Source organism: Sus scrofa, chromosome 3 (assembly GCF_054392235.1).
Source record: "Sus scrofa isolate SSC_HxYL_T2T_F1_AM1 chromosome 3, Sscrofa_HxYL_maternal_Yorkshire_Landrace_v2.0, whole genome shotgun sequence".
NCBI classification, from domain to species: domain Eukaryota; kingdom Metazoa; phylum Chordata; class Mammalia; order Artiodactyla; family Suidae; genus Sus; species Sus scrofa.
In genome coordinates this window covers 46885268-46901475 of record NC_139385.1, presented here as the reverse complement: position 1 = coordinate 46901475, position 16208 = coordinate 46885268, and the positions used below count along the sequence as shown (strand labels likewise).

At 48.8% G+C, this 16208-nt stretch overlaps 1 protein-coding gene across 50 annotated transcripts in view; it reads right to left on the bottom strand.

Annotated features, from left to right (window-relative positions):
• The window catches only part of UNKL (unk like zinc finger), a 68065-nt gene that overhangs the window by 30696 nt on the left and 21161 nt on the right, over positions 1-16208 (bottom strand). For all 50 annotated transcript variants that reach the window (XM_085017963.1, XM_085017969.1, XM_085017973.1 and 47 more), the window contains 2 exons: positions 12548-12683; positions 11015-11132 (listed from right to left, as the gene is read on the bottom strand). In XM_085017963.1, coding sequence (XP_084874089.1) covers positions 11015-11132; positions 12548-12683 — 254 coding nt within the window. The remainder of the gene's footprint in view (positions 1-11014; positions 11133-12547; positions 12684-16208) is intronic.

Here is a 16208-nt window from a genome sequence, read left to right as displayed (position 1 = left end):
ACATCACAAGTAAGAGAGGCTACAACTATATTATCTGTAAAAAGGTCACCACACCAAAAACCTGTAAAAATGAAAAGACAGAGAACTATAACCCAGATGAGGGAGAAAGGAAAAATCCCAGAAAAACAGCTAAGCGAGGAGGAGATTCTTAGCCTCCAGGAAAAAGACTTTAGACTGTTGATGATGAAGATGATGCAAGACATTGGAAATAAACTGGAGGCAAAGATGGATAACTTACAGGAAACACTGAGCAAAGAGATACAGGATATGAAACTTAAACAAGAAGAGATGCAAAATGCAATAACTGAAATAAAATATTCACTAGAAGCAGCTAACAGCAGAATACAGGAGGCAGAAGAACGAATAAACGAGGTGGAGGACAGATTAGTGGAAATTATGGATGCAGAACAGAAAAGAGAAAAAAGATTGAAAACAAATGAAGAGAGTCTCAGAGAACTCTGGGACAACATTAAACGCACCAACATCCATATTATAGGGGTGCCAGAAGGAGACGAGAGAGAGAAGGAGACAGAAAAAATATTCCAAGAGATAATAGCCAAAAAACCTCCCTCACATGGGGAAGGAATCACTCACTCAAATCCAGGAAGCACAAGTACCATATAAAATAAACCCAAGGAGGAACAGCCCAAGACACATACTAATCAAACTGACTAAAATTAAAGACAAACAGAAAATCTTGAAAGCAGCTAGGGAAAAGAAACAAATAACATACAAGGGAATCCCGATAAGGTTATCGAGGTTATCGGCAGATTTTTCAACAGAAACTCTGCAGGCCAGAAGGGAGTGGCATGATATACTCAACACGATGAAAGGAAAAAACCTCCAACCAAGATTACTTTACCCAGCAAGGCTCTCATTCAGATTTGAAGGAGAAATCAAAACCTTCACAGATAAGCAAAAGCTGAGAGAATTCAGCAACACTAAACCAGCCTTACAACAAATACTAAAGGAACTTCTATAGGCAGAAAAGAACAAGAAAAGAAGGAAAGAAAAAAAGAGCAGCAAAAACAAATCCAAAGTAATTAATAAAATGGCAATAAGAACATACATATCAATAATTACCTTAAATGTTAATGGAATAAATGCCCCAACCAAAAGACAGAGACTGGCTGAATGGTTACAAAAACAAGACCCATACATATGCTTTCTTCAAGAGACACACTTCACTTCTAGGGACACATACAAATTCAAAGTGAGAGGATGGAAGAAAATATTTCATGCAAACAGGGATCAAAAGAAAGCTGGAGTAGCCACACTCCTATCAGACAAAATAGACTTTAAAATGAAGAATATTTTAAGAGACAAGGAAGGTCACTACATAATGATCAAAGGATCAATCCAAGATGATGTTATAACACTTTTAAATATCTACGCACCCAACACAGGTTCACCACAATATATAAGGCAACTGCTAACAACCTTAAAAGGACACATCAACAATAACACAATCATAGTGGGGGACTTTAACGCTCCACTTACAGCAATGGACAGATCAACCAGACAGAAAATCTATAAGGAAACACAGGCCCTGCATGAAGCATTAAACCAGATGGACTTAATAGATATTTATAGGACATTCCATCCAAAAGCAACAGAATACACATTCTTCTCAAGTGCACACGGAACATTCTCTAACATTGATCACATCCTGGGCTACAAGTCCAACCTCGGTAACTTTAAGAAAATTGAAATCATATCAAGCATCTTTTCCAACCACAACGCTATATGACTGGAAATCAACAACAAGAAAAAAACTGCAAAAAACACAAACACATGGAGACTAAACAACATGCTACTAAACAACCAATGGATCACTGAAGAAATCAAAGAGGAAATTAAAAAATACCTAGAAGCAAATGACAACAAAGATACGACCCTCCAAAACCCATGTGATGCAGCAAAAGCCGTTCTAGGAGGAAAGTTTATGGCAATACAAGCCCACCTCAGGAAACAAGAAAAAGCGCAAATAAACAAGCTAACTTTACATCTAAAGCAGCTCAAGAGAGAAGAACAGACAAGACCTGAAGTTAGCAGAAAGAAAGAAATCATAAAGATCAGAGCAGAAATCAATGAAATAGAAATGAAGAAAACCATAGAAAAGATCAATGAAACGAAAACCTGGTTCTTTGAAAAGATCAACAAAATTGATAAACCCCTAGCCAGACTTATCAAGCAAAAAAGACAGAGGACTCAAATCAATAAAATTAGAAATGAAAAGGGAGAAGTAACAACGGACATCCCAGAAATACAAAGGATCACAAGAGACTACTATATGCAACTACACGCCAATAAAACGGAAAACCTAGAAGAAATGGACAAATGCTTAGAAAAGTACAATCTTCCACGACTAAACCTAGACAAAATAGAAAAAAATGAATGGACCAATCACAAGAACTTAAATTGAAACTGAGATTTAAAAACTTCCAACAAACAAAAGTCCAGGACCAGATGGCTTCATAGGTGAATCCTATCAAACATTTAGAGAAGAGCTAACACCTATCCTTCTGAAACTATTTCAAATAATTGCAGAGGGGAGTTCCCATTGTGGCGCAGTGGAAACGAATCCGACTGGGAACCATGAGGTTGTGGGTTCGATTCCTGACCTCGCTCAGTAGGTTGAGGATCCGGCGTTGCCGTGAGCTGTGGCATAGGCTGGCAGCTACAGTTCCGATTTGACCTCTAGCCTTGGAACCTCCATATACCATGAGAGCAACCCTTAAAAAAAAAAAAATTGCAGAGGAAGGAATACTCCCAAACTCATTCTATGAGGCCACCATCACCCTGGTGCCAAAACCAGACAAAGATTCCACAAAAAAAGAAAACTACAGGCCAATTTCACTGATGAATATTGATACAAAAATCCTCAACAAAATACTAGCAAGCCACATCCAACAATACATTAAAAGGACTGTACATCGTGATCAAGTGGGACTTATCCTTCAATATCCACAAATCCATCAGTGTGGTACACCACGTTAACACACTGAAGAATAAAAACCATATGATCCTCTCAATAGATGCAGAAAAAGCCTTTGACAAAATCCAACACTCATTTCTGATAAAAACCTTCAGAAAGTGGGCATAACGGGAACCTACCTCAACATAATAAAGGCCATATACGACAAACCCACAGCGAACATCATTCTCAATGGTGAAAAGCTGAAAGAATTCCCACTGAGATCAGGAACAAGACAAGGATGTCAGCTCTTGCCACTACTCTTCAACATAGTTTTGGAAGTCCTAGCCACAGCAATCGGAGAAGTAAAAGAAATAAAAGTAATCCAAATTGGAAAGGAAGAAGTAAAACTATCCCTATTTGCAGATGACATGATACTATACCTAGAGAATCCTAAGGACTCTACCAGAAAACTGTTAGAGCTTATCCACGAATTTCGCAAAGTTGCAGGATACAAAATTAATACACAGAAATCGACAGCATTTCTATACACTAACAATGAAAGAGCAGAAAAAGAAATTAGGGAAGCAATTCCGTTTACCATCACATCCAAAAGAATAAAATACCTAGGAGTAAACCTACCTAAAGAGACAAAAGACCTGTACTCTGAAAACCATAAGCCACTGATGAAAGAAATCAAAGATGACACAAACAGATGGAAAGATATACCATGCTCATGGATTGCAAGAGTTAACATTATCAAAATGACTATACTACCTCAGTCAATCTACAGATTCAATGCAATCCCTATCAAACTACCAAGGATATTTTTCACAGAACTCGAACAAAATATTTTAAAGTTTGTTTGGAAGCACAAAAGACCCAGAATAGCCAAACACATCCTGAAAAAGAAAAACGGAGCTGGAGGAATAAGGCTCCCGGACTTCAGACTATACTACAAGGCAACAATCATCAAAACCGCATGGTACTGGCACAAAGACAGAAATATAGATCAGTGGAACAGGATAGAAAGCCCAGAATTCAACCCAAGCACCTGCAGCCAACTCATCTATGACAAAGGAGGCAAGGATATACAATGGAGAAAGGACAGCTTGTGCAATAAGTGGTGCTGGGAAAACTGGACAGCCACATGGAAAAGAATGAAATTACAACACTCCCTAACACCATACACAAAAATAAACTCCAAATGGATTAAAGACCTAGATAGAAGACCAGACACTATAAAACTCTTAGAGGAAAACATAGGCCACTCTCTGACATAAACGACAGCAATATCTTCTCAGATCCACCTCTCAGAGTATTGACAACAAAAACAAAAATAAACAAATGGGACCTAATAAAACTTCAGAGTTTCTGCACAGCAATGGAAACCCTAAACAACACAAAAAGACAACCCACAGAATGGGAGAAAATCTTTGCAAGTGAATTTACGGACAAGGGATTCATCTCCAAAATTTATAAACAACTTCTGCAGCTCCATACCAAAAAAACAAACAAGCCTATCAAAAAATGGGCAGAAGATCTAAACAGACAGTTCTCCAAAGAAGACATACAGATGGCCGAGAAACACATGAAAGGATGTTCAACATCACTCATGATTAGAGAGATGCAAATCAAAACCACGAGGAGGTACCACCTTACACCAGCCAGAATGGCCATCATCAAAAAGTCTACAAACAATAAGTGCCGGAGAGGGTGTGGAGAAAAAGGAACCCTAGTACACTGTTGGTGGGATTGTAAGTTGGTACAACCACTGTGGAAAGCAGTATGGAGATGCCTCAGAAAACTAAACATAGAACTACCATTTGATCCAGCAATCCCACTCCTGGGCATCTACCCAGAGAAAACCATGACTCGCAAAGACACATGTACTCCAATGTTCATTGCGGCACTATTTACAATAGCCAAGACATGGAAACAACCTAAATGTTCATCAACAGAGTGGATCCAGAAGATGTGGTCCATATATACAATGGAATATTACTCAGCCATTAAAAATAACAAAATACCAGCATTTTTAGCAACACGGATGGACCTAGAAATTATCATGCTAAGTGAAGTCAGCCATACAATGGATTGTATGAATCCATCAAATGCTTTCACTGACATGTGGAATCTGAAAAAAGGACAGACTGAACTTCTTTGTAGAACTGACTCACAGACATTGAAAAACTTATGGTCTCCAGAGGAGACAGTTTGGGGGGGTGGGGGGATGTGCTTGGGCCGTGGGATGGAAATCCTGTGAAATCGGATTGTTATGATCATTATACAACTACAGATGTGATATATTCATTTGAGTAATAAAAAAAAGATTTATAAACACATGAAGACTAAACAACATGCTACTAAACAACCAATGGATCACTGGAGAAATCGAGGAAATTAAAAAATATCTAGAAGCAAATGACAAGAAGGATACAACAATCCAAAAGCTATGGGATGCAGCAAAAGCAGTTCAAAGAGGGAAGTTTGTAGCCAATACAAGCCTACCCCAGCAAACAAGAAAAGGCTCAAGTGAAAAACCTAACTCTACACCTCAAGCAACTAGAGAGAGAAGAACAGACAAAACCCAAAGTTAGCATAAAGATCATAGCAGAAATTAATGAAATAGAAATGAAGAAAACTATAGAAAAGACCAATGAAACTAAAAGCTAGTTCTGTGAAAAGATCAACAAAATTGATAAACCCTTAGCCAGAGTCACCAAGAAAAGAGAGATGACTCAGATCAATAAAACTAGAAATGAAAGAGGAGAAGTCACAATGGACGTCACAGAAATACAAAGGATCCTACAAGACCACTACTAGCAACTATGCCAATAAAACAAACAACCTAGAAGAAATGGACACATTCTTAGAGAAGTATCATCTTCCAAGACTAAACCAAGATGACACAAAAAAGATGAATGGATCAATCACAAGTATCGAATTGGAACTGTGATTAAAAAACTTCCAAGAAGTTCCTGTTGTGGTGCAGCAGAAATGAATCCGACTAGGAATCACGAGGTTTCCGGTTCGATACCTGGCCTTGCTCAGTGGCTTAATGATCTGGCACTGCTGTGAACTGCAGTGTAGATCACAAATGCAGCTTGGATCCAGCACTGCTGTGCCTCTGACCTTGGTGAGCAGCTACAGCTCTGATTCGACCCCTAGCCTGAGAACCTTCATAAACCATGGGTGTGGCCCTAAAAAAAATATGAAAAAAAAAAACCCTTAAAAAAAAAAAAGGCAAAAAAACTTTTCAAGATAAAAAGTCCAGGGCCCGATGGCTTCACAGGTGAATTCTATCAAACTTTCAGAGAAGAGTTAATGCCTATCCTCCTGAAACTACTCCAAAAAATTGCAGAGGAAGAAACACTCCCAAACTCATTCTATGAGGCCACCATCACCCTGACACAAAAAACAGACAAAGATACCACAAAGAAAGAAAATCACTGGCCAATATCACTGATGAACACAGATGCAAAAATCCTCAACCAAATACAGCAAACCAAATCCAGCAATGCAGTAAAAGGATCAGACACCATGATCAAGTGGGATTCATCCCAGGAATGCAAGGATTTTTTAATATCTGCAAATCAATTAGTGTGACACACCACATTAACAAACTCAAGAATAAAAACCATATCCTTTCAACAGATGTGTAGAAAAAGCTTTTAACAAAATCCAACACCCATTTCTGACAAAAACCCTCCAGGAAGTGGGCATAGCGGGAACCTACCTCAACATAATCAAGGCAACATATGACAAACCCACAGCTATCACCATTCTCAATGGTGAAAAGCTGCAAGAAATCCTGCTAAGATCAGGAACAAGACAAGGATGTCTGCTCTTGCCACTACTATTCAACATAAATTTGGAAATCATAGCTACAGCAATCAGAGAAGAAAAAAAAAAAAGGGATCCAAATAGCAAAGAAACAAGTAAGAAAACTATCACTGTTTACAAATGACATGATAGGAGTTCCTGTCGTGGTGCAGTGGTTAACGAATCCGACTAGGAACCATGAGGTTGCGGGTTCGGTCCCTGCCCTTGCTCAGTGGGTTAACAATCTGGCGTTGCCGTGAGCTATGGTGTAGGTTGCAGACGCGGCTCGGATCCCGCGTTGCTGTGGCTCTGGTGTAGGCCTGTGGCTACAGCTCTGATTCAACTCCTAGCCTGGGAACCTCCATATGCCGCGGGAGCGGCCCAAGAAATAGCAACAACAACAACAACAAAAAAGACAAAAGCCAAAAAAAAAAAAAAAAATGACATGATACTATACTTAGAAAATCCTAGACTTTACCAGAAAATAGTTAGAGCTCATCAGTGCATTTGGTAAAGGTGAAGGATACGAAATTAACACACAGAAATCAACTGCATTTCTAATGCTAACAATGAAAGATCAGAAAGAGAAATTAGGGAAACAATCCTATTTGCCATCACATCAAAAAGAATAAAATACTGGAGTTACAATCATGGCCCAGTGGTTAATGGATTCGACTAGGAACCATGAGGTTGCGGGTTCCATCCCTGCCCTTGCTCAGTGGGTTAACGATCCAGCGTTGCTGTGAGCTGTGGTGTAGGTTGCAGACGCGGCTCGGATCCCGCGTTGCTGTGGCTCTGGTGTAGGCGAGTGGCTACAGCTCCGATTAGACCCCAAAGAAATAGCAAAAAGACCAAAAAAAAAAAAAAAAAAAGATAGAAACAGATGAAAAGACATACGGTGTCCTTGAATTGGAAGAATCAATATTGTCAAATTGACTACACTACCCAAGGCAATCTACAGATTCAATACAATCCCCAGCAAATAAACTACAAAGGACATTTTCCACAGAACTAGAATGAAATATTTTAAAGTCTGTTTGGGATTTCCCATCGTGGCTCAGTGCTAAGGAACCTGACTGGTATCCATGAGGATGTGGGTTCAATTCGTGGCCTCACTCAGGGGGTTAAGGGTCCAGAGTTGCCGTTAGGGAAAGTCTGACGTCAGGCCAGACCACATCAATTAAGAGGGGAGGAGTTCCACAGTTCCCATCGTGGGGCAGCTGAAACAAATCTGACTAGGAACCAGGAGGTGGCAGGTTCGATCCCCAGCCTCGATCAGTGGGTTAAGGATCCGGTGCTGCCGTGAGCTGTGGTGTAGGTCACAGACGTGGCTCAGATCCCATGTTGCTGTGGCTGTGGTGTAGGCTGGCAACTGCAGCCCCAATTTGACCCCTAGCCTGGGAACTTCCATATGCTGAAGGTGCAGCCCTAAAAAAACAAGAAAAAAAAAAAAAAAAGATTGTTTGGAAGCACAAAAGACCCAGAATAGCTAAAGCAATCCTGAGAAAGAAAAATTGAGCTGGGTGAATCAGGCTCCCTGGCTTCAGACTACACCACAAAGTTACAGTCATCAATTCAGTGTGGTACTGGCACAAAAACAGAAATCTAGATGAGTGGAAGAGGATAGAAAGCCTGGAATTAAACCCATGCACCTATGGTTAACAAAGTGATGACAAAGGAGGCAAGAATACACAACGAAAAAAAGACAGTCCCTTCAATAAGTGGTGCTGGGAAAACTGGACAGCCACATGGAAAAGAATGAAACTAGAACACTTCCTAACACCATACACAAAAATAAACTCAAAATCGATTAAAGACCTAAATACAAGATACTGTAAAGCTCTTAGAGGAAAATATAGGCCAAACACTCTGACATAAACCACAGCAATATATTCTCAGATCCACTTCCTAGAATAATGACAATAAAATAAAAAACAAACAGACCTAATTGAACTTAAAAATTTCTGCACAACAAAGTAAACCCTAAACAAATGAAAAGACAACACACAGAATGGGAGAAAATCTTTGCAAATGAAGCAAGTGACAAGGGATGAATCTGCAAAATGTATACACACCTGCTCTAGCTCCATATCAAAAAAACAAACAACCCCATCAAAAAATGCACAGAATATCTAAACAGACAATTCTCTAAAGCAGAGACACAGATGGCCAAGTAACACATGAAAAGATGTTCAACATCACTCCTTATCAGGGAAAGGCGAATCAAAACTACTATGAGATACCACCTTCCACCAGCCAGAATGGCCATCATCCAAAAGTCTACAAACAATAAATGCTGCAGAGGGTGTGGAGTAAAAGAAACCCTCTTACAGGAGTTCCCGTCGTGGCGCAGTGGTTAACGAATCCGACTAGAAACCATGAGGTTGCGGGTTCGGTCCCTGCCCTTGCTCAGTGGGTTACCGATCCAGCATTGCCGTGAGCTGTGGTGTAGGTTCCAGACGCGGCTCGGATCCCGCGTTGCTATGGCTCTGGCCTGGGCCAGCGGCTACAGCTCCGATTCGACCCCTAGCCTGGGAACCTCCATATGCCACGGGAGCGGCCCAAGAAATAGCAAAAAGACAAAAAAAAAAAAAGAAAGAAAGAAAGAAAGAAACCCTCTTACACTTGGTGGGAATGTAAATTGGTGCAGCTACTATGGAAAACAGGATGGAGATGCCTCAAGAAACTAGAATGACCACATGATCCAGCAACCCCACTCCTGGGCGTCTATCCAGAGAAAACCACGACTCGGAAAGATACACGTACCCTAATGTTCACTGCAGCACTGTCTACAGTATCCAAGACATGGAAACAACCTAAATGTCCATCGACAGAGGAGTAGATCCAGAATGTGGTACAAACACACGTGAAATATTACTCAGCCATAAATAGGAATGAAATAATGACATTTGCAGCAACAAGGATGGACCTAGAAATTATCAGGCTCAGTGGAGTCAGTCAGTGAGACCTAACTGTCACATGCTCTCACTTACATGCAAAATCTGAAAAACGGATACAATGAACTTTGCACAACAGAAACTCACGCAAACTTTGAAAAATTTATGGCTACCAAAGGAGACAGGGTGTGGGGGGAGAGGGATGGGCTGGGGTTTGGAATCGAAGTGCTGAAAACGTTGTGACGATGGCTGTACAACTAGCAATATGATAAAGTTAATGGAATTTTAAAAAATAAAAACTCTTGGTATCAACATGCACAAAATATTTCCCAGGTTTTAAAAACCGAATGAATCAATGAGGAAACAAAACCAGAAGAGCCTGTGGCTGTAGGACCTGGAAACCACTACTGGGCTTAAGAGAGAGGTCGAGGTCGGGGGGTGCGGGTGACTCGGGCCACCGCCCGCAGCCCAGGCGCCGCCGCCCCCCACCCCCCGCGCTGGCGCCCGAGCATGCAGATTCCAGAGCAGGAAACACTCTTCTGGCCCTGAGGTGCCCCTGGTCCCTGCGTCCAGGAGCCCCACCCTGCCAGGCACTGGCCCTTCCACCCCCTCCCCGCTGCCCCCTCAAGGCCCCTCCTGTTCTGCGAACCGGCCTGCACTCGCCCGCCCACCCGGCCGGGCCCCGGGGCCCAGTGCTCGGATGCGCTTCCGTGGGCTGAGCGGGCTGCTGTGCGGGTTCCTTTCCAACACAAATCCCCGTGTGCCGCAAAGGGTTCCCGCCCTCCTCGGCTTCCCATCCACACCCGCACAGCCCCAAGGAAGGACCGGCTTTGACTGGCCCGCGAAAGTGCTCTCTGGGGCCCTGGAATGTCGGGCCCGGCTGGCTCTCTGTTTACCTGGGGCTGTAGGCCACCCTGCACAGGGACACTGTGACGTCTGGTGGGCCCAGGCCTGGTGGCATCAGCTCGGCCTCTGCAGGGCTGGACACTGAGGTCACCCGCTCCTGCGACCCCACCCCCGGGAAAAGCCCAGATGCCGAGGCTTGGGTGACTTTCCCGGTTGGCAGCACTGCGACACCGCGCGCATGGCCCCGAGTCCCGCCACACGTGGTGGCTGGGAGAAGGCAGCACGTCAGCGCCACTCCAGCGGGGACGGGGTGGGGAGGGGGCGCGGCTGGAAGCTGCTGGAAGCGGGAGCAGGGTCTCCCCAGGTCTCCCCGACCCGCCCCCGCCTTGCTCCTGTGCCGGCGAGAACCGCGGCCCTTCGGGGTCAGGCGCCGGAGCTGCTGAGCGCTGCGAGTCCTTCCACCGATCCCCGCGCCTGCGGCTGGTCCCCGGGTCACCGCAGCCTCGGCCCAGGCGGTGGGTGAGCGTACCTCGGGGTGAAACTGCTGCTCCGTGCGGGAGTGGCAGTACTGACAGCTGTCCCCACTCTCGCAGCGGGAGGGCTCGCCCCACTCGTCGCCGTGCTTCACGCTGGGGCAGGGGGTGGACCTGCGGGACAAGGAGGAGTCAGCGGAGGACAGGCTATGCTCCGGCCACGAGGGCCGCCCTCCGCGCTGGGGTCACAGCCAGTGGCCCTGAAGCGCCAGCACGTGCCTCACCGGGACGGGCGAGGAAGCGGCAGCGTGGGCAGAGGCACAGCAGCCTGAGGAGCCCGTTTTATTTTCCACAAACACACAGCAAGTCTGAGTCAGAGCCACCTAGGCCGCTGGGACCAGCACCTCGGGGACGCCACCAGGCACCCACAGCGCGAGCGCACAGCACACCCCGTCTCCCAGCGAGACTGTTCCAAAGCTGAACGTGAGCCGTCTGGTCCCTCAACATGAAAACCCCACAACCAATACCCTCCGCCCCCGGGACCTCCTCCAGCTCCACTGCAGCGCGGTTCGTTTTCAAACTTCCCTCTGAGGAGTTTCCGTGGTGGCATAGCGGACACAAATGCGACGAGGAGCCATGAGATTGCAGGTTCCATCCCCGGCCTCGCTCCGCAGGTTAAGAATCCAGCATTGCCGTGAGCTCACAAAGATGTGGCTCAGATCTTAACATGGCTGCGGCTGTGGTGCAGGCTGGCAGTTGTAGCTCCAATTGGACCCCTAGCCTGGGAACGTGCCTATGCCGCGAGCATGGCCCTAAAAAAAATTTAAAATAAGATATCATCTGGGAAAAAGGGCTTTTTTTTTTTTTTTGTAATTTTCTATCCCTTCAACACACAGTAAGTTCACTTTCTCTTCTCCAGGTGACATCTGGAGGTTCTTTGTCCCTTTGCTCCAAAACTACTCGGAGGAATGGCGACGGCCATGGGCACACGTGTGAAGACACAACCTTTCCACTTGAAAGTTCGGGCTCTCTTGGGCATGCAAAGTGGCATCAACTGACCAGAGTGGCTCTTCCCTCAAAGAACAACCACACGCAGAGCTTGGGTGCCAAAGGAGCCAGGGACAGCCCAGGGGCACAGGCGCCAGCACCCACCTCCCCCCAGTGCCGCGTCCATCCAAACCCTTGGCAGAGGTGGGCACCCAGGTGAGGGCAGCTGGAGCGCAGAGGAGATGGCCTTGGAAGAGAGACCAGGGCTGCCTGGCGTGCAACCCGGGGTGGGGGCGGTGGGCCCAAACCCACCAGCCTGAGGACATCAGGCCGTGGGTCCTGGGACTCAGCCTGGCAAGGCTGTCTGGCCGGCAGGGGCACACAGGTCAGAGGAGGGAGGCCGAGGGGGAAACACATGAGCCATGCCCTCACTGCACCTGCCACGCGGGCACCAGCTGGCTGGGCTCCAGATCCTCCAGAGGGACAAGGGGAGCGGCTGCTGCCTGAGACAGGGCTGTGTGTGCGAGCGCAGAGGGCACCCTGGGCTGGGCCCGCGCCCCCAAAATCGACGGGGCCCGACGGTGCCCGAGGTGCAGGCTCACCTGTATGGGAACCGCCGGGGGTCCCGGCGCCGGTCGCGGCTGTTGTGGAAGTGCGGACACGCGTAGCCCTGGCGGCACAGGCGCGGCGGCTTGGGGCACTGCTCCGTCTTGTAGCTGCCCAGCACGAAGTTGGTGTCTGAAAAAGAGGGTCCCACGCGGGCTCCTAGCAGCCGCACAGCAAAAAGGCGACCCTCGCAGATGACAGACACCGAGTCGGGCCCCTCGGCCACACGAAGGAGCTAAGCGCGGGGACGCGCGGCGACGCGGGTGAGCACGAACACGATGCTTGGCGAGTTAAGCAGCACAGGGACACACGCCATGTGATGCCACACGTGTGAAGACACACGTGTGAAAACACAACCAGAACAGGCGAAGGCACAGACAGGACGGGACGAGTGGGCGTCGGCGCGGGGCCGGAGGCCAGACGACGAACCAGACGAAAGGGACGGCCGCGCGACACTGCACACGACTGAAGCCCAGATACACTGTTGGGGTCGGTTTAACCCCAACGTCCGTGGCGGACTCTGGGTGCCGCTGACACGGCAAAGCAGGCTCGCGGGCTGTGACAAAGGTCCCGCAGCAGTCGGGGTGCCGTGTGCACGGGCAGCGGGGACGGGAGAACTCCCTGGACTCACCGCAGTGTGGAACCCAGCACTGCTCTAAAAACCAGTCTGTTTTAAAAGGCCGCTATCATGTTACCTGAATTTTATCTCAAAGCAAAAATCAAACAGAAAGCCGCCAGGGGTCATTTAAAAGCCGTCACCGACGAGAGGAGATTCTTAGAAACCCCGTCCGTTCTCGGGCTGGTTAGCAATTGGCCCCCTTTTTCACAAGCGCCGCTGTCTCTAGTTACACCCCCTGGGTGGGGGGGACCCAGGCAGCAGCGGAGGGCCAGCGGTGCAGGCCCAGGCCCCGTGCTCTAGCCACGCCAGGCTCCTAATTACTGATTAAAGGACGGGGAAGTTAACCACGAAGCAGCACAGGGAGGGAGAGATCCAGGAGTCTGAACAGAAAAGACGATTTTAAGAAAATAAAAATCGTAAAGTATTTTTTTCTTCTTCGGGCCGCACCCGCGGCATATGGAGGTTCCCAGGCTAGGGGTCCAATTGGAGCTGCCGCCGCCAGCCTACACCACAGCCACAGCCATGTGGGATCCCCGACCGACTGAGCGAGGCCAGGGATCGAACCCGCATCCTCATGGATACTAGTTGGGGTCTTAAACTGCTGAGCCCCAACTGTCCATTTCGACTGGAGAGTCGGAGCCGAACCCTAACCTACCCCTGCTCGCTGGGCATGTCTGGGGTAATCCACCGGCCCCATCTTGAACCCCACCACTGAGCTGGGATGAACCAGTCCCCATCGGCTGCCGGGCTGCTGGCGCTCTGCGTGCCCACTGGCGCTCTGCGTGCCCGCTGGCGGCCATGCTCTCTAATGATGACTCAGAGCCCTGCCTCCTACCGAGCAAACCCATGGATGGACCGCCCTTGCAGGGCGCACCTGGCCGCCCGCGTCCATCCTCCTCCCCCTCCGAGAACCGCCACGTGCCGCCTTCCAGAGGGCTGTGTCTCTCGCTCCGAGTCCCCTGGGGCTCTCTCCCCACCCCCAAGCAACGACTCCGGCCCGCAGCCGACCCCGCTTCAGTTCAGGTCTCCAGCTGGAGATGCGGCTGCTCGCCTCGAGCCACAAGACCCCATTTCAGCGAATGGCGAATGCAAGGGAGACCTGGGAAGAAATTCCAGAGCTGGACCCGGGGATGAGCACAGCCACCAACACTGGGGCCACGCATGCCCACGCCGCTCGGTGCCCACGCACTGCTCTGCTCACGCCACCCCCGACAAAAGTCTGCCTCCAGACAGATGCCGAGGCCTTTCCCTCCCAGGTTATACCGCTGGAGGATCCAAAGGCATTCGAGACCCCAGCCAACCTGCCAGATCGTGTGGTCTCTGGGCTCCATAGTCAGCAGGGATGCGACCCCTCATCGAGAACATACAACACTGCAGCCGCCCTCAGGAGAGGCCGTTGGGGCCTGAGAGTCAGAAGCGACCTGCCACTCACGCCGACTCACTGGGCACCTCCCTGGACGTTGCACCAGTGCCCACCTCCCCTCTGTCTCTGGCCCTGGACGCGCCAAGCCCAAGCAGCAGGTGGGCCGTGGCAGGGCTCCTCACCCCCCGTGGCTCAGAGCTCTGTGGACATTTCAAACCCCGTCCTTCTGCCCCCAGAGGTGGCTGCTCTGTGTGCACAGCTCGCCAGCCCCTGGGTCCTCAGTTCCCACCTCTCTGTCTCTGAGAAAGAGCTGAGAGCTTTGGGGTGGGGGGTGATTCTCTCTCGGAGCCTCCCCTCACCCCTCCCGGCACCCTATCTGCCACCCACCTTCAGGTCAATCACCAGAAAACACCCCGACTTTCAATGATGCCCAACACCAGCCGCCCTCAAACGCCACCTCCCGGCCCTGGTTTTACGCCACCCGGCTTTAGGTTAAGAGGCTCCTCTCGGGGGTGCACGAAAGGACCGAGAGACACCAATGCAAGGAGACGGGGGAGGTTTTCCGAGGTCCCTCAAGAGACTGGCCACCGGGATGGGCGCAGCCTTCAGATCCTCCGTTCACGACCAGCAGCCCAGCTCGCCTGAGGCCAAAGGCCGTGCAAACCTGAAGCTCAAGCCCGCGACTTGCTTAGGGATTCTGATTTTTGCTTCTGGAGAGGCCAGCGGCAGTCAGACCCCCGAAGGCCTGTCCAACGGTGGGACTGTGGGCTGCTGAGCTCCCAGACAGTGACGCAGGTGGGCAGGGAGCAACGTATCCCTTTGACCGGGTGGGTGTGGACTGGGGGGTCAGCGGCCGCCTGGCACCTACCCCTCCTGTCTGGAAACCTGCTGGGGGCTCCACCACCCCCATCCGGAACCCCATCTCTGAGCCCAGAAGTGCCCGCCAAAGGCAGGAGGCTGCCAGGCTTGGCTGGCGCTTCAGCGCCCTCTGGTGGCCGTTCTCTCTAACGACAAGTCAGAGTGGTCGCCCTGCCTCCTGCCTCCGCACCAAGCCTGGGGCTGCCCTGGGCTGTGCCCCTGAATGCTGACAAGGAGGCGCCTTCCAGAGGGGGTGTGTTTCTCTCTCACCGTCGGCCACGGCATCACTCCTCCCTATCCTTCACCACTCTTCTTGGTCAGTGAGCCAAACCCACTCCAAATGAGCCTCCCTCCTCTTTTATTTTTCCGTCTTTTTGTCTTTTTAGGGCCGCACCTGCGGCACATGGAGGTTCCCAGGTGAGGGGTCTAATGGGAGCTACCGCTGCCGGCCTATGCCACAGCCACAGCAACGCCAGATCCTTAACCCACTGAGTGAGGCCAAGGATCGAACCTGCAACCTCGTGGTTCTTAGTTGGATTCGTTTCCATAATGGGAACTCCAGAACTCCTGCCCTCCTAATTTTCCCTCATCTGTGCACGAAAGAAGGGAGAGGCTCAGAGAAAAGAAAAAGAACGTTTCACAAAACCCGCAAGTGGCAGGTGTCTGGGACGGAACCTCTCCATGGGCGTGTCCACTCAGGACCATCTGGGCCAGTGCTCGATGCCACACACTGTGCCCGCCTGACTCTGGAACACGGCACGCACAATATCCAGTCAACTGTGTCGGAGTTCAGATCTCTGCCTCTGCAGATTCCAAA